The following is a 24,822-nucleotide window of genomic DNA, read 5'->3' on the forward strand; positions in this document are numbered from 1 at the left end:
AGAAAATGTGGTACATTTACACAATGGAGTACTATTCAGCTATTAAAAACAATGAATTTATGAAATTATTAGGCAAATGGATGGATCTGGAGGGTATCATCCTGAGTGAGGTAACCCAATCACAAAAGAACTCACATGATATGCACTCACTGATAAGTGGATATTAGCCCAGAAAGTTAGANTACCCAAGATATAATTTGCAAAACACATGAAACTCAAGAAGAAGGACAACCAAAGTGTGGATACTTTGTCCCTCCTTAAAATGGGGAACAAAATACCCTTGGAAGGAGTTACAAAGTTTGGAGCTGAGACGAAAGGATGGACCATCCAGAGACTACCCCACCCGGGGATCCATTCCATAATCAGCCACCAAACACAGACACTATTGCATATGCCAGCAAGATTTTGCTGAAAGGACCCTGATGTAGCTGTCTCTTGTGAGGCTATGCCAGTGCCTGGCAAATACAGAAGTGGATGCTCACAGTCATCTATTGGATGGAACACAGGGCCCCCAATGTAGGAGCTAGAGAAAGTACCCAAGGAGCTGAAGGGGTCCGCAACCCTATAGGAGGAACAACAATATGAACTAACCAGTACCCCCCATGTCTCTAGCTGCATATGTATCAGAAGATGGCCTAGTAGGCCATCATTGGGAAGAGAGGCCCCTTGGTCTTGCAAACTTCATATGCCCCAGTACAGGGAAATGCCAGGGCCAAGAAGTGGGAGTGGGTGGGTAGGGGAGCAGGACAGGGGGAGGGTATAGGGGACTTTCGGGATAGCATTTGAAATGTAAATGAAGAAAATATCTAAAAATATTGGAAAAAAAAAAAAAGACTGCTGCTGTTGTCACCTGTCCCCATGGGAGTCAAGGGATTCAACTCTTCATCTGGCATATATTAAGTATTAAAACTTGTATATATAAACCTCAGTTTATAAAGATAAAACAATAAACAATACACACACACACACACACACACACACACACACACACACCCCTGAATCTATCCCAGGGAATTTATAGTCTACTTTGGTAATGTTTAAGAAAAGTACGTTATGCTGGGTAGTGGTGACACACTTGGGAGACAGGTAAGCAGATCTTTGTGACTTTGAGGTGACCTGGACTGCCTAGGCTACAAAGGGAGTTCCAGGACAGCCAAAGCTGTTATATGGAGAAACTCTGTCTTCAAAAACCAAACCCAACCAAACAAAAATGCTGTTACCAGGCAGAAGAGAAAAAGAACGGTTATGAAGCAACTTAAAATTAGACATCAAACAGTCAAAAAATGTCTTAAAAGTATAACTGGAAATAATAAAATCACATAACTAAAACTTATTTAAGTGATCCTAGATGCAAACATTGAACTCCTACTTCCCATAACACACACATCTGCATTAGGAAGTGATGTTGCAAAGAAGACAAAGCAAGGGTAGAGAGCAAATGATGGGGAATACAGATGATACCCAGGGCATGGAAACAGCAACTGTAAGTTAGGGAGAATGCAGAGAACTTTTGGATGTCAACTCCTACAGGATTATTCCCCAAGGTACTTACTGATACATCTTGACATATGCAAGCAACAGCCAACACAGGTCAAGTACTTAACAGCAAGCGCTTGCTGGATAGAGTGTATGAAGTGTATCTTTCTTACACTTTGATGATTTAGATCTAAAGACAAACCTAGAGGGCAAAGCTAACTCAAGAGCAAGGAAGTGGAAGCAATGAGTTTATTTTAAAATACTTGAGATTCAAATAATGTAAGGCTGACTTTCAGACATGGGGACTTACAGACACAATCGCTGCCCCAGAGACTTTATTATCAGGAGTGGCAGACAATGCAGCAAGTTCACTCAGAGTTTTTGCTGTCTTGCTTCCTTTAATAATAAATTTAGACGGTTTCCCACTAACTCCTGATTTCCCTTAGCTCCTAGATGCCTGGTGCATATGAGCTGAGAAAATATGGCTGTGAGGTAACCTCCACATGCATGCTCTTTCTATCAGATTCCAACACACGTCAACTGAGCTCAGTCTGTGAGAGCTGTGCAGGGAGAGTTGTAGGGCTAACGGCAGGTAGAAACACTTCCATGGTCTTTAAGAAGAATTAGTTGATGCTAGGAGGTAATACAAAGGCCTGAAATTGTACAATTCAAAGAAGATAAATTCATCAACAATGTGTGGGCTGGTGCTGGAGAGCTGCTCCCGGCAGTGTGGGCTCCTAGATTTGTTCAGCTTGTGAGACTTTTTATCAGCTGCCATTTTACTAAAATCCACAGACAGACAATTCCTTGAACTAGGATTGTACAGCTCTGTCTTGCAATTTGAGGAACCCAGCAGGGTGACATTACTACCTGCTTACGTATGAGCACTCCAGACTTTAACCTTAAAGAACTTCTCTCAAGCCTAAGTAATCAAGCTGGGTGAACTATCCTCTCAATCTCCCAGCACACACACACACACAGATCTCAGAGTATCAAACACTCCCACGCTAATGCACAGGTCAATGCTTAGGCATACGCTGCTGAAAGGCTAGCCTGAAGCAGGAGGTAGGGTGGGATTTACTTGGGCTTTGCTACTGAGCAGTGGGTAAGGACATGGTTATTTTATCTTGATGAGGCTTTTCATTTCTTGTGAGCTACTGAATTTCCCCAAAAGGAAGTCTCTCAGTCATCTCTCACTTTCAGCAGTGCCTGCTCCCTCAGACAGAGTCCACAGCCTTGTTGCTGAAGCTCCTCTCATAAGATCTCTTTCCACTTAGAACAGAGATGAGGCAGGATGGAAATAAGAGTCCACCATTCCATGGAAACACCCTTCCCCCCATTCTCAAACTCCACTTTTCAAAGGTGCAGAGCATTTTAGCTGATTGCCAGATTGTTCAAATCAACCCAGGTACTTTTGGCTTTCTCTGTCCGGTTATGTCAGTTACACATGTGCTGAAAGAAGTGCCCTTGTCCTGTTACTTGACTAGTTAAGTGTTCTATAGTCACTTTAATGGCTTTCAAGAAAGCATAAGTAAATATACTGTGTCTAGTCTGCCAAACTGAACGGGAACATGTCCGTCAGGTGAGGCAATTCCAAGGGACTATACGATACTTTTTTTACTCTTCATACTCAGGCTTTGAATATTTATCCTTTGAACTTTCTCTTCAAAATATTTATTAAAATTAATTCCTTTTCCTGAAAACCAATTTCTTCTTAAACTCCTATCACAATCTCCATAATTATCCACCCTGGAAACATTACCACTATCTGTTCTTTTCCCTTCTTTTTGAATCTCCCTGCACTGAACCACTCAATACAGGAGTCTGCAGCCCCAGGATACTTTACTGTCGTTTTTGTGGCTGTTCTTCCAGACATCAATTCATCCTATTTCAGCATCAACTCTGAATGTTCAAATACCACCACTGCCATTACATCTTCTTCATGTTTTGCAAGTTAAGCAACTAACAATTTTTTCGCAAACAACTAGCATTTCGTTAATGGTTCTCTTATGAACCTAGTATATGTGATTTATTGATATATCACACATTTTATTTCATATTATTCTTTATTATATAGTATTTTGTTAAACCATCAGCACACATAATAAACAAATAATATAGGAACTACCAAAGGAAACAAAAAAGCCAGCATACAACCCTTTGGATTTTAGAGGGAAAAAGCCTTAGCAACAGCTAATTCATGGGATAGTTCCCATGGCAAAATATTCAGGCTTAGAACACTACTTTGATGTAACTATGCCGCTGCCATGTCAAAAAGTCACCACGTCCAGTAGTTAACGCACCCAACTGCTAGTCTTTAATGATCTACACCAAATATAGCCACCTGACAAAACAATCTTCAACACCTCTCAGCTTCTCACAAAAGCTTATTAGAGTTAACTAACATTGCAGAAGAAGTCAAGGGACAAAGCTACCCTGTAATTCTCTTCAAAGTATTAAGACTGTTAATTTTGATCTTCATAGAACTTTTATCTCATCTCACTTTCACATTATGTCATCAGTTTTTATAAAGGCTGTATCTTTGACTTTTGTGCTTTTTAAAAGGATAAGAGATGCAGCTAAAGCCGGGTGTGGTGGCGCACGCCTTTAATCCCAGCACTCGGGAGGCAGAGGCAGGCGGATTTCTGAGTTCGAGGCCAGCCTGGTCTACAAAGNGCCTGGTCTACAAAGTGAGTGCCAGGACAGCCAGGGCTACACAGAGAAACCCTGTCTCGAAAAACCAAAAAAAAAAAAAAAAAAAAAAGAAAAGAGAGATGCAGCTAAAAGAGAGAAACCCTCAGTAGCTTCTAGGCAGCATCACTGCCTGAAGAGAGCACACAGTTACATACTTACACAGATACATACACAGTCGGACAATGTGAAACTGAGAATATTCAACTGTCTTTAGTTTTTGAAAAAAGCAACTTCATACAGCTTACTCACTAGTTCAATATATGGTCATGAGCTATGCAGTATAAGTCACCTTATAATTAGCAGAACAAACATATTATCTCATTTGTCAAAAGAATGTGCGCTCCCACCTCCCGGAGTGGAGGGCGGTCTTTTACTGAAGGATTGCTTCTTGTTCAGCTTCCAGGATGCTCAAAGCTGAGTTCAGTGGTTCAGTGTTGATAATTTTCCCAGCTAGTGTTAATATAGTTATTTTTGTTTACTCGTGTTTGATCCTTTTTATTAATTTTATTGATCCACTAGTATGGCTTCCTAAAAGTGAATGTCATGACGGATACCTAGACTACTGCGGATGTCCTGGGGATGGTCCACATATGTACTGGAGGGGAAGAGGTAGAACGTCATCTATTTCTGACCCTAAATCACACATGAAATGCTCATGGTCTGTACTGGCTGAGGTATTGGAGATATGGTTATAAGCCAGTCATCAACAGGTAAGATGGGAGCTTAAGTTAGAAAGGAGAGGAGTGCTAACTGACAGACAGGGCAGAGGCATTCCTGCCAAGCGGAGAACTACAGAAACAGACAACGAAAGGTAAATTTACATGCTTCATGTGTGACAATGTCTGACTGTATGTAGAGTAAGCCTATTTAAGGATGGAATGGGCAAGGAAAAGGATGAGATGAAGCTAAAAGAGACAGACCACTGTAGTTCTCAGAAGCATAAAGGAACTACCTGATGGTGAAAATCAAGGACTCTAGGACTTCTAGATCTTCTACTGTCTCTACATGTCTGTGGGCTGCATACAGACAGCCTGGTCTCCATTCGAGCAAAGGTCTAGAAGCCTGGGGACCCGATGGGTGGTGATTGCCACCTGCATGGGACAGAAGGTGTTCGATCATGTCTCCTGGACCCCTGGCTCCTGTCGGTTACCACCCCCACATCTACAGTTACATTTGATTCAAGCAAAGGATGCTGATAACCACAGAAAGACTTCTGAAAAACAATCTCTCCTCAGACAGAGTTTTATTACACACCATTAAGTATGCAATAATATCAAACTGACCTATGAACTAACCCTAAATCACCAATAACTGCATTACTATCATGTGCTTCTTCACAGAGCAGGATGAGGAACACACAAAAATGCTTTAGAGAAACCCAACAATTAGAAAGTAATGTGGAATATAATTGAGAGATATTCTTCTTAGAAACTAATCCAAACACTTAAAAACGTTAATTTTGCAAAAGACTAAGATGTATCTGAAAAGTATTTTTCCTAGATTAAAGGCAACTAAAGTGATAGGACAACCAAATACAATAAAGGCTCCAATACTGGATCTTGAACTAGGATTTAAAAAAACAAAAAAGAAAAACTGAAATACTTTTTGAAATAATGGAAAAAAATTTAAATAGAATATGTCACACCACCGAACTGTATGAATGCTAAAGTTTCTGAGTATGAAAACTGAATTGTAAGCATGTAGAATAATACCCCTTTCTTCTTATTTTAAAAAACAATTGACCTTTTGTTGAAAACATTTTTCTCTCATTCAATATATCCTGATAACATTTTCCCCTCCCAGTTCCTCACCACCTCCCTCCCAAACAGATCCACTCCCCTCTAGAAATCCATGGTAAAACACCAAATGCTGGGAACTGTCATAATATCCAGAAAACAATGTTGTTTTTAAATGAGGAAAATATGTGAGTATGTGTGCATGGAGAGAGGCAGAGAAACACTGAGACAGGGAGATGAGAGGTGAGAAGTAGCAAGAAGACAAGCAGCAAGAGGCTGAAGATACAGATCAGTGGTCAGTGCTTTGCCAAACCTGCACTAGCAAAGCCCATGCATACACATGCATGCGCATGTACACACACACACACACACACACACACACACACCATGTAAGAGCTAAAGAGAAAGAGAGAGAGAAATTCTACCACAACCTAAGTCAAATTCACAGCTTTACAGATAAAGCACAGAACAACTAAAGCTGTCACTCTGCTAAGGCCCAGTGCTCTTACAGCTATCTGATAGAGATACAAGCCTAACCAACAGGATACACAAGAACAAGGAGGGCCCAGGAGTGGGAAACTCAGGACTAAGGCAGATGCCCTAAACCATCTCCACAACTGTCAGGGTCTGGACCAGGTCCATGGCAGACATGGGAAGGAGGGAATGAAGCAACAAAACAGAAACACACTCTACACTGACAGAGCAAGAGGAAACACAGAAGAGCACTAATTTAAAGGCTAAAAGAAACGGAAGAACACTAAAACTAATATTCGTGAAAGAAAGATAATATGGCTGCTCATGTGCTTTTCAGCTGTAGCACACCAGACATAAAGAAACAAACTACACTCATATTAGAGAGAGAAACCCAGCTGGGCAGACGTGGATGGGCTCTGTTACAGCAGAGCACAGCAGGATACTTGCCCTTTGGGTTGCTAATGCATTCCCAAGTGATCTGAGTGGTACTGGGCAGTAAACATTTGTTGAGCAAATGATGTATTTATAAGTCACCTGTGTGTAAGACACAGAAAACATGAAACTGAGTTACTGGTGATATGAAGTGAGATTTGTGTGTATGCCTTTAAGAAAGCACACATGTAAATAATTAATGTCTCCGTCTTCTCCAAGACATATTTCCAGAGCTACACCTGGGCTTTGAGTCTAAGCCCCACACTGTCTTTTTCCTTTCCCATTTTCCCTTTGCATGTACCTTAGTACAAGACCTTGTGGAAAGAATGGTGGACGATGGCTACATTGGCATTTAGTACATCAAAACATATGATCATTCCTAAGAGATGAAATCTACACTCAGCTGGGTTCAAAGGCAAATATATTGGCCTGATCCTACCTCAGCCCTACTAAGACTTTGTAGTTATGGCCATTATATTTATGCTTTAAGAAATTTCCTAGATGCTTATAAAGTAAATCAAAGAGCAGAAACACAATGACTTATTTTTGAGACAGTCTTCCTAGGCTGGCCTGGAGATGGCAGTGCTCAGGTCTTGTCTTCAGAGTATTAGGATTAGAGGCCTATGCCACCACAACAGAACATCTACTTACAGTCATTCCTCTCATATTGCTATTTACCAATCCACCTACATAAAACATTTACAATAAAACATAATACAGTATAATATATAGTCAAATTTAGTTATCTAGAAACCATATAGTAACACTATTCTACAAAAATATTAATGAGTAGATAAAGAAAATATGGCACTTATCTATAATTCAGTACTATTATTCATCCATTAAAAATGGTAAAATGGATCATTTCTATCAGACTGGGTGAATCTAAAAATTACTGTGTCCAGTGAAAGACTCCACACACAACAAAGCAAATAACGATATGATATCATTCCTATGTAGAATGTAAAAGCTGCTGCTTAGGAGGAAAAAAGCAGCAGCCAGATCCTAGTGAGCGACAGGAATGGCAGTGGAGCAACAAACCCTATGCTAACATCACCTGGGGAAAGTAGTTCTGGTGTGTTACTGCAGAAAAGGGTGAGCAGAGAGAACACTCTGCTTCAAAACGACGGGATTTTAAAAGTTGTTACCATAAAGAACTAATTATGTGCAGCGACAGATATAATTAATCTGATTTAAACATTACTCATATATATATATATCTGTATGGCAACCGCATACATTGTCTCAGTATTGGGGTCAGCTTTTATTTTCATACAGCACCTAAAAGCAGCTTACTTAAAACCCTTTTGAGTATGTGCTTACTTTAATGTTTCAGCAAGAAAAAAGCTCTGCTGCACGTCGTCATGCACAGGGGTCGGGGCGTATACATCCTTGACACCAGAAAACCCACCGCTGACCCGGCACGACTTCTCAATAGCCTGTGAGGTAGAGCAGAGAAGACAATTCATTCTGTGCAATTTCAATTCTGAAAGACAAGTCAAAACCTGTATTCAAAAGAAACGTTCATAGAAAGGATGGGCATACTGGCCTCATCCAGCCCTCATGAGGCACATAGATGGATCTGTCTGAATTCAAAGCCAGCCTGGTCTACACAGTGAGTTCTAGGACAGCCAGGGCTAGTCTCTTCTAAAAACAAAACAAACACTCATATAAATCTGTAGGAAAATTTGACATTTGTGTAACTGACAATGTACTAAGCCTAAGCATAGTGTTATCAAAGAGAAATATTCTCATACGAGAAAAACAAACTTGTACTGGGTGTCTTTCCTTCTTTTAACACTATAATCTCTCTAAAATATTTTATATTTTCCTGACTTAAATGTCAATTCTGACCTATTCTTTCTAAATTAGGGAGCTGTCTGTCACAAATCAAGACAGAAGTAAGCTTGTAATTAGGAATATGAGAAATGGCTCATAAAACCCTTGTCTTGAAAACTGAGGATCTCAGATCAGCTCACATGTAAAAAGCTGAGGACAGTGGTGCATGTCTGTAATTCCAGCAATGATTAGTCGAGGCTGATGGACACTGGAACTTGCTATCCTGGCTGGCCAGCTTGGCCTACTTGGTTAAGTCCTTAGCCAATGAGAGACCCTATTTTAAAAGGTGGAAAGTACATGAGGAGCACATGGTTATATTCTTAACTCCACATACACTTGTATGTGCACACACACAAACACACCCACACACACTCTCTCTGACTTTCAGTGTGATCATTTCCAAGTACAAATACTAATTCATAACATCCTTAAAGATGTATTATTTAGGAGCTTTCTACAGCAGTGGTAATGAGTATTTATTATAACCATACTCTATTCTGAGACATTGTATTTCCACAACCTTATTAGTTAGGCTCATAGGTGGTGAGTAGTAGCAGGAAGTGCACACCTACATGTCTAGATGACAATGGTGACTACTTAAGAGCCAACTTTCCATATGCACTAGCATTTAAGTTTCATAACCCTAGGAGGATAACAGCTCTACTTTTCAGACTGAGAAATTGAGCTGAGCAATTTGTTCTGTGCTAACTACTGTGTTCTAATGCCTGACTGGAATTTAAAATTCTTACATTCTATCTTCATTTGTGTCCTTGAACATGCATTAGTCAACCCATTAAATAAAAAACAGCCTATCAGCAACTCTGCTTTTAAGTCGCAGTCACCAACCACCTTGCTGGTGCAAATGTATCACACTTTAGGAAAAGCTAGGAGCACGTGGACTCTTTCTTTCCCCACTGTCACCCTGAGCTCCTGTGCAATGACCTCAGCGCTCACTCATCTCCACTGCTGCCGCTTGTCCCTGTCCACTGTTCCTGTTCCCCTGGCCTTCTCTTCTAACAGAAAGCTAGTTAACAGTAGAAAGGACTTAACCAAGTTCTTTTTACAGCTTTATTTGTTGCCAGTGGGTTTTAAAGTCTCCTTACTTAGGCATGGTGCTTTTTCCTAAGGAATTTAAATGTCTTATTCTTCCTAACGATCAGGTGAAGAATAGATAAGCATTATCGGACTACAGAAATTGCTCAGCAGGTCAGAGCATTTGCTGTTCTTGCACAGGACCTACTTTTGGTTCCTAGCACCCACAACAGGGGGCTCACAAACACACGTAATTCCAGCTCAGAGGACCTGACAACCTCTTTTGGCCTCCACAGGTACTCACACTCATGGGTACACACAAATAATAAATAAATGTTTTTGTTTGTTTTAAAGACTAGCTCGTCACCATATCAGAACAGTTGAAGCCCATGCAGGCTTCAGGCTCACTTGGCCATCCAGTCTGGTCTTATACTTATGACAGCTCCTACCTTAGTCCCCTGAGGGTTAGGATTATAAGTATGCACCATCACACTCAGTGTGAATGTCTATTATTTAAGAGTAAATGGACTGTTTCCTTTGCTTACTAATCATAACAAATTCCTGCTTCCAAACACACACACACACACACACACACATCTGTTATATGTGTGTACATCATATTTTGTTTTTTAATCCATTTTTTAAAAACAATTTTCTGATCTATACAGGACTTATTAGAACACAAGGTAAAATGAACAGAGAATCATCTGTCCAGGCTATGAATCTGGGCTTTTCCCCCCAGTGGTTAAACATTAAAAAGACATTATAAAAATACCGCTTATTTTATAATAATCCTGAGATTGCCTCTTAAATAGCTCCTCCTTATAGTTACGTAGTAGAATACCAAGTGCATACTTTTATCAAAGTGCTAATAGAAAGTAAACAGGAGGGTAAGTCTAGTTCCTACTGCTCAAGAAACAAATGAGAACAGTTTCTGCCCCAGAGAAATGAAAGTACACAGTCCTCAAAATCAAGTCACGGGGAGGAGGACAAATGGTGCAGGGGACAGCCCTACCCAGTGAGCACAGACAGGAGGAGAATTTGGCATATTTACCAGTGCTGCTTCCCAGCCCCACTGCCTGTATCTTGGGTCGTGGGTGAATCGCCATAGATACCAATAGGTTTCAATTACTTCTGGACGAAGGATGTAATACTTTTCAGCCTGCCGCACAGCCACGGCTTCCACTGCACCATCAAACTTGAATGACTCCGGACCTAGTTTCAATGCTGTAACATTTAAAAAAAAAAAAAAGAAAGAAAAGAAAAGAAAAAAAGCCACATAAACAATGTGTGTGATTTAAGGAATACTTACTGTTCTTTCTAAAAGGAAGAGGTATGAAGTAATCTTTATCTTTTGTGACTTTTCTTGCTTCCTGTTTTAATTTTTATTTATTTGTTTTGGTGTTAAAGACCAAAGCCAGAACCTCTCACATACTAGGATGAGCTACATTCCAGCCCTGAAGTAACTTTGGTTATTTACTGTTACTGTACTACAAAATGAATTGTTTCAAAATCACTCCATTTGGTTTTCTTCTAGCAGAATACAAGTATCCTATTGCTCTGGCATGAAGCACCCCTTAGAAGCATCTGACCCTGCCAGGAGCTAAGTAGTAATTTGGAACCAAATGCAAAGGTGACCACAGCATACAATCCATAAGCACAAACAGATACTATCTGTCCCTTTATTTGTACTTCCAATTATTTTCATCAATATTTTGTGATTTTCACCTCACAATCTTTCTCTCTTTGGTTAGGTCAATTCATTATGTATTATTCTTGAGTGTGTGTGGTAGGGGAGTGTGCTTATAAGTGTGAAGTCAAGGGAAGGAAGATATTAAGGAAGATATTAAGCATATCCTATGCTATAACTCTTTGCCTCGTTCCTTTGAAGCTGAGTCTCTGGCTGAATCTAGAACATGGAAATTTTCAGCTAGGCTTGCAGCAAGCAAGACCCAGCCATTCTTCTGTCTCCACCTATCAGTGCTGGGGTTATAGAAACACCAGATCCAGTGGGTGTGTTTTTATGTGGCTTTTATGTGGGTGCTAGGAACTCTGATCCTCAAATGTGCACAGCAAGTATTACTACAGAGCTTTCTTTCATACCTGACTATTTTGATGTCATCATAAATAAGGTTCTTGTCCTGATCTCTTCTTCCAATAGACTGCTATTAGCCTAAAGAAATGCAATTGATTTTTGCACACTGATTTGAATCCCACCACTGTACTGAATTAATTCATCCATTCTAACAGGGTTTTGTCTGTGTGCATGCATGTGTGTGTGCAGTTTTTATTATACATAATCATGTCATATGGAAATCAGGATGGTTTTGCTTCTTCCTTTCTGATCTTAAAGTCCCTCGTTTCTTCTTTCTTGTCTGACTATGCTTGCTAGTAACTTCTGGTACTACTTGGAAAAGAATCTGAATTCAAGGTCATCCTTAGTACATAATGAGACTCTGACAAGAATAAACAAGCAAAAACATTTTTAAAAGGTCCAACATCATAAGCATTGAAGTGAAAGTAATCCAAAGGCAGGTTATTGTGGTCTAGATTCCTTGTGTTTTTCCTTCCCCTAAAGAAAAAGGAAGATACCAGCTTTGATGTACAGATACCAGCTTTGAATTTGTATCTGTTTCTCTACAGAGACAGACAGACAGACAGAGAGTGTGTTTTCGTGGGTCTTATGGGAGGGTGGCTACTATGAGCAACCAAAGAGGGAAGGAGACTATTAGAGGCATAAGGGCATGAACATGTGTGGGAAGGATGTACTGAAACAAAGTGTGAAAATGCCACAATGAAAGGTGTCACTTTGTAGGCTAATGTAAAAATTTTCAGTACAAAGTGGTGATCAGATGAAGATTTTAAAGGTTAACCTTAAGATTACATTAGCTAGCTACTACCATAATTATAATGACAATACACCAGAACTGGAATAGAAATTGGCTATAAGAAATTAACAACATGAGCGTCTCACTGAAAATTATTTTGCTTAGTGGTCATTAATAACTTCACACAAACATACAGAAAAAAAAAATAACTGACTTTTCCTAAACAGACTTATGAATAAAAAAGGGCAAGCCTAAAACTATGTATGTATTTTATCCAAATCATATTTAAAATAAATTGAAACAGTGTCCCAACCAACTATCAGTCAGGTGTCCGGAGCATAACTCATGCTTAAACTACTACTGAGGTAGTGCCCATCTCAGGAACAGATTCAGCAATGCTTGCCATGATCTCAACTAAACATTAAAATTTGCTATATTCACCACATGGTGAAATGCATTAAGATGATTCATTTTTAATTAATTTTAATCCTAATTCAAACAATAAAAGTGAAACAAACTTTCAAGGCAATAATTACATTATGAATTAGCAGAAATAATTATTAAGAAGGAGATAGAATTTTTAACAAGAGCCATAAGAAAGACGCAGCAGAGTATAGACTGGGAAGATAAGAAAACCAGGACTATACTTACTAGTCCAAGGATATAAGTTAAGAACAAAAACAAGAAAAATCAGTAAAAGACATAAAAAGTACAAGGCACAAATAAAGCAGTACACTTCTGGGGACAGCATGACAAAGAGAACTGCAGGTTCAACTTGCTATGTACGACTGACAATCAGACTCTGTTCACGGTGCCACGCCTCAACTTCTTTACATGACTCGTTCAGTCCTGGGCCATCAACTACAACTAATGCTGCACCTTCACCAGGGGCCAGCCTCAGCTGCTCTTCATGACCCCTTCATGCCTTCAAAACCAGTGCCACCTGGGTGATTCTTAACATATTACCAAGTCCAGCTGCCAGCACAATGTCTACCTCTGCAACACAGCTTCTTTGTGCGCTCAGAAAATACTTCCCAGAAGATGTCATCTCAGTGATGCTGGTCTTTTAAATCACCACAAATTTCTTAGCTCCAGCTAACCAAGATCAATTGTTCCAGTAACTCCTCTACTCTTGACTCCAAAGACTCTTGAGCTCCATGACTTAAGATGCTGAGTTCTGCTGCTTGTGGGTCCCTTGTTCTATTCCATCTTCAGCAGCTTTCTGTTTTCAGTGGTTCCCTTTACTGCCTAAGCTTGGTTGAGTAGAACTTACTCTGTGACTGACCTTGATCTTAGAGATCTACATGCTTTTGTCTCCTGAATACTGGGATTAAAGGTGCTATGATAACTACCATATATAAAGAACTACAAAACTTAAATACCCAAACCATAAAACTATTAATTGATAAATGGGCTCATAAAATGAACAGACACATCTCCAAAGAAAAAACACAAATGGCCAAATGTTATTTTAAAGAATGTTCAATATCTTTAGCCATTAAGGAAAAGCAAATTGAAACCACTTTGGAGTTTTATTTCACCCTTGCCTGAATATTAAGAAAACATAAACCAGCATGGCACAGTAACACTATGGGTGCAGAAGTGGCCTGAACACCCTGGTCACAACTAAATGCTCTCCAATTGGACTTAAGATCCACTCAACTAGAGTGGTACCACCTGAGAGGCCTCAACCCTATACCAAGAACTAAAGGCAACTGAATAAAGTGGGGAGCACCAGAGGTGGTCCTCCCCAGAGAAGAGCACACCAACTTGTTATCCAATGCCAAATAGTCAGACCTGAAAACACACATATAAGTCACACTGCACAGCTATATTTAGGGATATATATCGTTCATATATATGTATATATATATATATATATACACACACACACACGCATACATACATACACACACACAAATACATGTGTATACAATTAACAATTGATTTTTTTTTTTTAAAAAGGCCATGATTTTGAAGAATTGGGAGGGGTATTTGAGAGGGTCTGGAGGGAAGAAGGGAAAGGGCAAAGTGTAAATAAATGGCAATATCAAAAAAACAAACAGAAGGAGGAGGAGGAGGAGAAGGGGGAGGGAGAGGGAAAGAAGGAAGGAAAAGAAAAGAAAAAAATAATAATGAGGATGTGGAGAAGAGCCCTTAGCACTGCTGGTGGGAGTCTAAACCAGCAAAACTACTATGGAAATCAGTATGGAGGTGTCTTAGTTTCATTTCCTGTTGCTGTAATCCAACCCCCTAACAAATACAATTTAGGAAGGATTATTTTAGAGCTCATAATTCCATGTTATAGTCCACCACAGTGGGAAGTCAAGGCAGCAGGAACCTGAAGCAGGCACTTATATCATGGTCAAGACCCGAGTACAACAAATTAAGGCGTGCATGCTTGTGTGCAGCTTACGTCCTCCTCTTCTGTACAATCCAGGACTCAGACCCAGGGAAGGTCACTGCCCACTGTTACAATAGGTCATGGCATGTCGAGACAATCTTCCAAAGACAAGTCTACAGGCCAACCTTAGAGACCACTCTTCAGTGAGACTTCCTCTCAGTGAAGTCTCCAGGTGATTCCAGAGTGTGTCAAATGGGTAAATAAAACTAACCATTCACAGGTGGTGCCTCACAGTACAGTAAAATAAATAAATAAAGCAGAACTGCTGTACTAGCTGGCTATACCCCCTCTGGTATACTACATCATACTATAGAGTATTTATACACCCATGTTCAGTGCTGTCTTAGTCACAGCTCAATGAGAGACAAAAATTTTGCAAAGATACACAATGGGATTTTATGTGCATAATGGGAATTTGGACTGTTAACTTCATTTTAAGTGTATAACTGATACTACATATTATCACTCACTCTGATAATCTGATAATTCTATTTGTAAATCAGACCACTAATTTTGACTTAATTCCAACATTAAAACACACTGAAATAACAATTGCCAATATTCTTTTGAGCTACATTTTTTAAAAAGTGAAACCACTAGATTGAAGGCTATGAGAGAATTGAACACTCAATTTTACATTAAATTTTATTCCTTACTATATAAAAATAACTCAAAGTTTATGAACAAAGGCAAGTTTAAAGCCAATTATGTTTGTGTCACAGTTCTTAATGACAAACTAACTCTGAAACAGAAAGTGAGTTACTATAGAAAAGCAACAATTCAACTTCTGATGCTATAGAAATTATAAGTTTGTAGGTCTTCACTATTATTTCACTTAGAAAGACATGTTTGTAAAGCCAAAGTAAATTGCAGGTCTAACCTGCAGATCTGCAGCCCCCTTTCATTACTGTCCCTGTAAGGAGGCCTTCTGTGTATGATGAGTATCTATCTGTAGATGCATGCAGTATTTGCATTTTCAATCAATTTTTGTCAACAATAAAAAACCATTTCAACCTCTAAAACACAGAGGATCAAAATATTATCTATTTTCCCAAAGTGATGTCATAAGATTTTCTTAAGCAAACATAAAAATTACTAGTGAATTGAGCCAAAGACAAACTGTCTGATAGCCAGATAACAACTGTACTTTCAGGAAATGTCTACCCTCTTCTGATTCCTTTTATTTTCTTGAGAGTATAGGCATGACAATATAAACTAATAGTTTGGGACATCTATTAAAAAAATAAATGATATTACTCCATACAAATCCTCTACCTTTTGTCTTTACAACAATTATTTTCTAAATTAAAGAATAAAACAACCTTCTCCCAAGAGTTCAGAATTTTAAAAAATTGATACTGGAAACATATCCTGGAATTAAAATAAAAGCTAAGAAAAATTATTTGCTATTTTAGGGTTCAAGATTTTGAAGTGAACAGTACAAATATTCTTTCCTCCTAATTTCTGGAAACATGTTTAACTTACAGGTTATGTTAGACTAAGTCACTGGCATTATCAAAATATTCTTACCAGTTCTGTCATATGACTCATGACATGTTCGTGCAATTTCTGCCCCTAGTTCTAAATAGTGACCAGCTTTATCCTTTCTGGAACCATCTGCTCCAAGGGCAAACATTCCCCCAGCAAAGCAGGCTAAGTGCCCCATCTTCCTTTCCAAGTGTCCATTCTTCCATTCTCCAATAAAAACCAGACCTCCTCGGGACTTCTTAATAAGATGTTTTTCTATAGCCTACAAGAAAAAGAAACGATTTAGACATAAACCTTTTTAGTTTCAACTGTCAACTTGAAACAACGTAAAATCACCTATGAAGACAGTCTTAGTAAGGAATTATCCAGATCAGTTGTCTGAGGCCATGGCTCCTCTATCTGATTGCTAACTGAGGTGTGAAATATGTCAGCACCATTTCACAGGCTGGCCTGGACTGTGTACGAGAGAAGAGAGCTGGCTGAGCAAAAGCACCCACGCATCAGGCAGGAAGGGCTTTCTCTGCTCTTGGTTGTAGAGTGATGCTTTAAGTTCCTGACCTGACACAATAAGGGATTCTAATACAAGATTATAAGTCAAATAAATCTCCTCCCAGTGCTAGTTTTGTTAGGGGGGTGTCACAGCAACAGAAACAAAACTAGAACACAAACTGTGAGTGTCTGGTCATTTATTTCTGGATCTCTGGCCATCAGAAAAACCTTGGCATTATGGCATTTTATAAAGTAGTACCTTTCACAAACTGGGAACTTAACAGTATATGTAACCTGGAACAAACACGCTAATCACTATTATAAGACAAAAGAGGAGAGACATGTCTTTGAGTGCTTTTCTGCATGGTATTACCCATATAGCTTGTCTTCTCGAGCTGAATGAGATTCATAATAATTAACCAACTGAGATCACCTTAAGAAGTTAGAACCCAAAAGGTTTTACCAATTTATTTTCTATTCCAGATAACAAAAACTGAACAAAAGATTTAATAAGTTATGATAAAAGGATATTTTAGCAAGTGGTAAAAATTGTTCTTAATTTTTCATATAACTATACAACTTTGGAAAATTATCTTCGAAAGCATAACCTTACCCAGTCAGGCTTTCAAAACCAGTTGAAACTTGATACACACAGCCCTTAACTCCTTAGGAAATTGGTTTCTCAAAGTACAGTAATTTGTTTGGAATGTTTGGTCATGGATAAAGGGAGACAATATCAGAACAGGCTACTGTCCTGGAATAATGGGGATAGCAAAGGAAATATTTTATACTAAACTTAAATATAAGAAAAAATATAGTATAACAATCATGTTTCATTCTAATAATGACTAGTTTTATGAGCTTTGCTCCTCTGGACTGTGTCCTTAAGAGTCTGCTGAGATGGGCCATACTTTTCTTTCCAAAATAAGAGATGTATTTTTTGAGGGTTAATTCACATTTTGATTAAGGGTTGTTCTCTGACAAGTTCAATAACATCAGCTCTAGAAGCCATCTCCCTTATATTCTTTGTAATGACAATGTGTGCTTTTCAGAACTGTAGGGAGTATGCCCTCATTATCTCATACTACAGAAGACCTCCTATAATGAACATGCAGTTGATAGTAATTTTACAAATGATGACGCTCTTGATAATTAAATCAGACAGATAAGGGCAATAAGAAGTCACTGATAATCAAATGATAGGGGTGACCACTGGATTTTAAGTCTTTGTTATTTTTTTAACCACCATACATACATGCATACATAAATACATAGGTACTTACGTACATACATATATATTTAAAAGATTAGTCTTTGGAATCGAGGGCTAAGTTTTTTATCTTTACAGGCTGAATGATATCAACATGGCTTGAATATACACAATAACTTGCCTAGAGACTTGGCTATAATATATTTTTGGTTTTGTTGTTTTTGAAAGAGTGTCTTACCATGAAGTTTTCAGGCTAGCCTCGAACTTACAGAAGTCTGCTTGCCTCTGCCTCTTCCTGAGTACTGGAGTTAAAGGTGTATACCACCATATCTGGAGAGTTGTGACTTTCTACATAATAGTTACATTGTTTTGTCATTTGTGGCACAAATCTTACTATGCTCTAAGACAGCTAAACATGCTCATTAACTTACTGGGACTAAGGAAAAGGTGGTGAAGACAGGGCTTTACTTCCTTAGCTACCCTTGGGACTCTTGAAATTTACTGTACTGCATTCTTCTCTCTGAAGAGTTTAACAATGTCTTACATAAAATGCCAGCTGTTGAATGGCAGTCAGGAATAATTACATAACTCTTGAACATCTTCACGAGTATTACCATAGCCTGTTAGCATAGACAAATGGCCATTAAATGTATGCTTTGAATATACTTTAAAAAATAACGAAACTGACTTTAAGTTCGATCTAAAACCTATAACAATACTAAGATGAAGAAACCATGACAGTGGGAATCTGTAGAGGAAGCAGGATGGAGATGAAAGCGTTTTAAACAGAACGCACTCAATGTTATTTTACTATTCAAAAATACTACCTCCTAACAGGAGTATTTGCTGAAGACAACAGTGCAAAAATTGTATATTTGAGATCACAATGAAATTTGACCAATTATTATTTTTATAAAAATAGTAGGAACCCATTCGAAATTCAAAAACTAATAAAAACAGGATTGATAAGACAAATATATAAAGTCATGTACATATAATAGATGATATATCTAATGAGCAATAATTTAAAAATTTAAGATTAACTTTCAAAACAATGACACCTATCACAGTTAAAATATCTCAGACCATGCCTTTCCAGGATCATTTTCTAGGCTTAAATTTTAGCAAGATAAAATAAAATTTTGCAGCTTTTCAAATTTAAAGCTTCATTAAAAGTCTTATAAATCATGTATAAATTTAGATTATTTATTAGACTTTAATTCAATTTATTAGTTAACATATCCCCTCACCAAATGTTTATTGAGGAACTACAGTGAGCAAAGTCTGCATCATACACTAACTTCCATATCAGAGCATTTTTTAAAACAATGGTGGCAAACCAGACACTGACAGAGGATATAATAAGATATAATAAGATCTTAGGTTTGATTTTTTTAAATCACAAAACTACAATGCTGAAAACAGATGGCTATATTAAGAGAATTCTGTTATATTAAAATTATTAAGGACATACTCATTTACAATTGGTCAGAAAGTCAGTAATTTTTGTTGTTGTTTTGAGACAGGATTTGTCTGTGTAGCCCTGGCTATCCTAGAACTGACTCTGTAGACCAGGCTGGCCTCAAACTTACAGAGGCCCACCTGCTTCTGTGGAATACTGGGGTTAAAGGTGTATGCTATCACTGTCCAGCTATCAGTAATTTATTAAATAAATAAGTTTTTTTTTATTTTGTAATTTTTTTCCTAGAAATTTTCATAGAATTAACTCTACATTTTAAGCTGTCATACATATTTACTAAACAATGTAATGCCGTGATGAAGACAGGCTCTGCAGCCCAACAGCTCAGTTTCCGACTCTCACCAGCTCTCACCTTCACCAAGCTACCTGACCACTGACACTGCATCTTCAGGTCTCCATGTGTACAGTGGTGACAGTGACCCAGTGACATCATTCATGTAAATAGGCTCCTGTGATGCCTGGCACGAGGAAAGCACTACACAAGTGGCTACTGTTACAATTCGGTTTTGGTTTTTTTGTTTGTTTGGTTGGTTGGTTTGGTTTTTCGAGACAGGGTTTCTCTGTGTAGCCTTAACTGTTCTGGAATGCACACTGTAGACCAGGCTGGCCTCAAACTCAGAAATCTGCCTGCCTCCCAAATGCTGGGACTAAAGGAGTGCGCCACCACTGCCCAGCCAACCTACCATTACAATTCTTTATTCAAAGACTCAATGTGTAGGCTTAAGCCATCACTTGAAAGAAGTGTTTACAGATAAGGGTGAAGTCAGAAGCTCTACTGTCTCTACAGAAATTAATCAAATGTAATTAAAATGAAGTGTTATACATTTCTAAATATACCCATTTACAAATAAGACTTAATGTAAGGATTTTCTGTTAAAATACCATCAAATTCAACAGTGAATGAACACAATATATAGTACATGTACTTCCTAGATGCCTATAATAAAACGGTTACATCTGTCTAGTCACTATCTAGTACCCAGTACATATATTCACTATAAGAAAAGACTCAAAACAATAGTTACCTCAACAGCATCGTCATACATCCTTCTTGCCTCATGGTCTGTTTTATCTGACATCAGCCACGCTTTCAGTAAGTATTCATAAAAACTATCTCCCAGACCACCAACTGATGTGTGATCTGCAGCAAAAGAGAAAAGAGGATAGGAGTGAGGGAAAAAGAAGATAAAGACAATTAAAATAATATTTTTATATAATATATAAATATTATACTTAAATAATATATATATTTATAACTATATAATAAGACCATTTAACAGATCATTTAGTCATAGTGGCATGCCTACTTTTAACATATTCCAAACTTAGTCAAATAGGAGTACAACAAAATATGTGTCTAACCTTCTAGAAAACCTTTTTTCCTCTATATGTGGGATTTTAGATTTATGAGTCTTTTTCTTAAATTTCATAGTTTGTACTGTTATCCATACAGACTTTTGCAGATGTAAAATAATTATTTTTTGCTGGGCAGTGGTGGTGCATGCCTTCATTGCCAGCACTCAAAGGAGGCAGAGGCAGGTAGACCTCTTGAATTTAAGACCAGCCTGGTTTACAGAGCAAGTTCCAGGACAGCCAGAGCTACATAGAGAAACCCTGTCCAAAAAAAAAAAAAAAAAACAAACAAACAAACAAAAACAAACACACACACACAAACAACAAAAAAAATCTTTTATATAATAATGGCTTTAAATACAAGCCATTATTAAATGACAGTTATATTTGATAATAAACAAACAAACAAAAAACCCCACCCAGTCCTAAACATCTCTATACAACAATGTCTAATGGTAAAGTCCTGTTCCAAAATCAAAGACCATTTTGTAATATGTTTTTCTAATATAACTAGTTGTTAAATCCTGTCCTTAATTACTATTCATATTCAATACATTAGTACACATTGTTTTTTCATGGGTATACTATTAAATGTCACCTACACTTTTAAGGTAAAAGACACTCTGTCATCCCTCACTTTCCACAAGTCTTGCTGTACACTGCAGGATTTTATTATCAAATTCCCATTGTCTATGTAGGAAAAGAAAAGCCCCTCACTATGTGTAGACCCTCCAACCAGTCAGACAGTACACTAGCACAGGCAGGTGAGGATGGTATTTAGCGGTTTATGAGGAAAACCTGCACTTGTGCTCAGAAAATGGCATGGTTTTATCTTTTTATCTCACAGAATATATCTGTGGATTATTAGCAGTATAAAATTCTAAGGATAGCAGAAGAGAATATAGAGAATACATCTGGGTTTCTTAGGCAGATACTCTTAAATCCAAAATTAAAGAATCATAAAAGAAAAGTTTCAGCTTCCTATGACACAAACTAAATTTAAGAGAAAAAAAAATGAAAAAAGAGATTGAATAGGAGAAGGTAATTGCAGCATACATAACAGGAAAAGGGGATAATGTCCTAAGCAAAGGCCTCTGACCAAATATTAAGGCTAATGAAAGGACACAAAAAATTAACAACAAAAGAAACAAAACTCAGTCATTACCTAAGAAAACATACTCAAGTCCAGTAATCTGAGACAAGCCAAATTATACTGAGAAATGCAAGATTCGACTACTAACAGGTTCCCAAGAATATGTTTAGAGTTTTATACACTTATTTATCTGTGTATATAAACGGGCATATGCACCACAGCATGTGTATATGGGGGTTATTCCCTCTCTGCATCAAGTGGGTCCTAAAAATCAAATTCAATCCTCAGACTTCATGGCAAGTACTCTTAGCTGCTGAGTCCTTTGGACAGTCCAACAAGTGAGTGACACACAGAGAGAAATAAAGAGAAGATGTTATTCCATCCATCCATCCATCCATCCATCCATCCATCCATCCATCCGTCCATCCGTGGTGCTAGGGATTGAACCTAGGGCCTTGTACATGCTGAGTAAGTACTCTACTACTGGGCTATGTCCTCGTCCCTCCTCAGGTATTTTTAAAGGCTTACTATTACTATCCAGTGCTGATAATATAGTTCATATTTGTTGAGAATGGAAGTAGATAGCAAAATTTAATATATGCACCTAGTTCTGGAATGCACCTGTAACAATACCTGAAAAACCAAAATACTGGTGTAAGAAAAAATCCACTATAGAACTGTTTCCATTTGTAAAAAGTTAAACACAGCCTGAAATATCTAGGGAAGTCAATAAATAAATAGAGTATAAATATAGTACAGCGCAATACATGCTAATGAAAAGGAATCAAATATGTCTGTAATCTTACACTGAAGGGCATCTGTTTCTACCTAGTTAAGTGTGGCAAGGGAGCAGGCTCAGAACAATATGTATAGTTTGACATTGCTAGAATTATATACTGAAGAACGTTAGGGTACAAAGTCTTTGAACAGAATTGCCACAGTGATTATCTCTGGGAGAAAAGGCCTTACGTTTTAACTTCATATTTAAATATACTACCTGAGAACATGTAATTTCATGTAACTCAAAATCAAGCTCTATTGTAGAAAGCAACAAATGGGTCAAAGGGCTTGAGCAATGCATTGAATGTTCATATAATTAGCATATACCTTAAACACCATTTTATTTCACTATTTTTCTGAAATCATAAGAAAATATGTAGATGAATTTTTAACACAATATATTCATACAGTCATACAGCTTTAAATACAGAACATTGCCAGCATCCTAAAGGACTTCACATGACCTTCAGTCAAACTCAGTGCCGAAAGATGGCCACTTCTGTGACCGTTCTCACCACGTTTTCTATGTGCTTGAATATACAATGCCCATCAGCTTTAACTGACATCTGTTAACTTAATGCCGCTAAGAACCGTTCTCCTGTTTTCCACCTACTATGTAAAGGAAGGTTCCTCTGCTCGAGTCTCTTGAAATTAAACTGAGCATCACAGAAGATGGGGCTCTGATATGACAGCTCACTCAGTTTCAGAGTGAATGTATCTATAGCTACATTTCTAGTACAAAATAGAGAATGTTTACATTTGAGAATAGATGGCCACTAAAAAAAAAAAAAAAAGATGGCCAAATGATGAAGGGCTTATAGGGTAAATTATACTTTTTGCTTAAAAAAAAAAAAAACCTTCACATTAACATTTTATAGTTCCTTATAAAACACTACAGAAATGAAGGAGTAGAAGAGTCACAATGTGCGTGTGGGACTGTTAGTACAGGAACAGCAGTGTCACATCTGAAGAGGAACTATTTTACAACAGATAAATCAAAACGATGGCACAATGTTGCTATCAATTTTATAATCTCAACTTTTCGGCTATGTGAAAATGTGATTCACACAGAACTGTTTCCCCTTCCCTCTGCCTCATCTTTTCTTACCCTCCACCAAGGACTTAAGGACCATGAGGGTTGGTTGCTGCGTTCCTACTTCACTACTTTCTTACATAGCTGTTGTGTTGCTGTCTAGCTTCCCAAAATGACATGCACCAGCACCCATCTCCTCTTATCCCCGCAGGCTTTCCATCCACTTCTAGGCTTTCCATTAATCACTTCTAGGCTTACTCCACAGCTGTTGCTGTGACATCTTCCTTCTTGCTCTCCATAGTTACACCTACAGTATCTTCAATCCTACATCTTAGTCTACACAGAATTAACTGAGTAACATTCTTAAATAAATTCCTAAGGTATGTCAAATAAAAGATCTTGTTTTTTAGAATGTTTTTACTATAATGAGGCTTCATTTTATAATATATGGGTATTAAGTTCAAAGGCAGAAATAGTCTTCCCTCAGAGTTTCTAAAACATACTGTCCCAACACTATCCAAATCCTCTCTTACTAATAAGAGACCTGATGCTATTTTGCAGGTTCAATATATTCCCACTTCCTCACATTCAGCTTCCCTTGCTGAGGCTTAGACTCTTCATTTTAACATTAGCTACAGAAAGCACTACCACCACTCCATATTTGTTGTGCTAGGCACCATTCAAACTACGGATTGTTATGTTTCTATTCTGTGATAAGTATTTTCTTTTATTCTTGGTGATTATCATTATTCTTCGCAGTACTCTCTTGACTAATAAGGTTCACATTAGTCAGATTCTAGAGAAATGATAAATTTTAAGCCAAAGAGTTTTAGAATTATTTGCTACTTAGCAGTAGACGACTAATATGTTGTCTTTGGGGGCTAAAAGTCACATAAGAAATTACTTTTGGGCTCCAATCCAATTGCGCGCGGGTCCTGAGACTGCATTAGTTAGGGAAGCAGAAACCGGCCTGAGTAGGGC

The 24,822-nt window shown here is 38.0% G+C and overlaps 1 protein-coding gene across 1 annotated transcript in view; it reads right to left on the minus strand.

Moving 5' to 3' along the window:
- Window positions 1-24,822, minus strand: part of Man1a2 (mannosidase alpha class 1A member 2) — a 122,730-nt gene that overhangs the window by 8,365 nt on the left and 89,543 nt on the right. Inside the window, exons 9-12 of the mRNA XM_021157562.2 lie at window positions 20,608-20,723; window positions 16,446-16,665; window positions 10,738-10,910; window positions 8,136-8,251 (exon numbers count right to left, since the gene is read on the minus strand). Of these exons, the coding sequence (XP_021013221.1) occupies window positions 8,136-8,251; window positions 10,738-10,910; window positions 16,446-16,665; window positions 20,608-20,723 (625 nt within the window). The remainder of the gene's footprint in view (window positions 1-8,135; window positions 8,252-10,737; window positions 10,911-16,445; window positions 16,666-20,607; window positions 20,724-24,822) is intronic.

This window comes from Mus caroli, chromosome 3, assembly GCF_900094665.2.
Source record: "Mus caroli chromosome 3, CAROLI_EIJ_v1.1, whole genome shotgun sequence".
Taxonomy (NCBI): domain Eukaryota; kingdom Metazoa; phylum Chordata; class Mammalia; order Rodentia; family Muridae; genus Mus; species Mus caroli.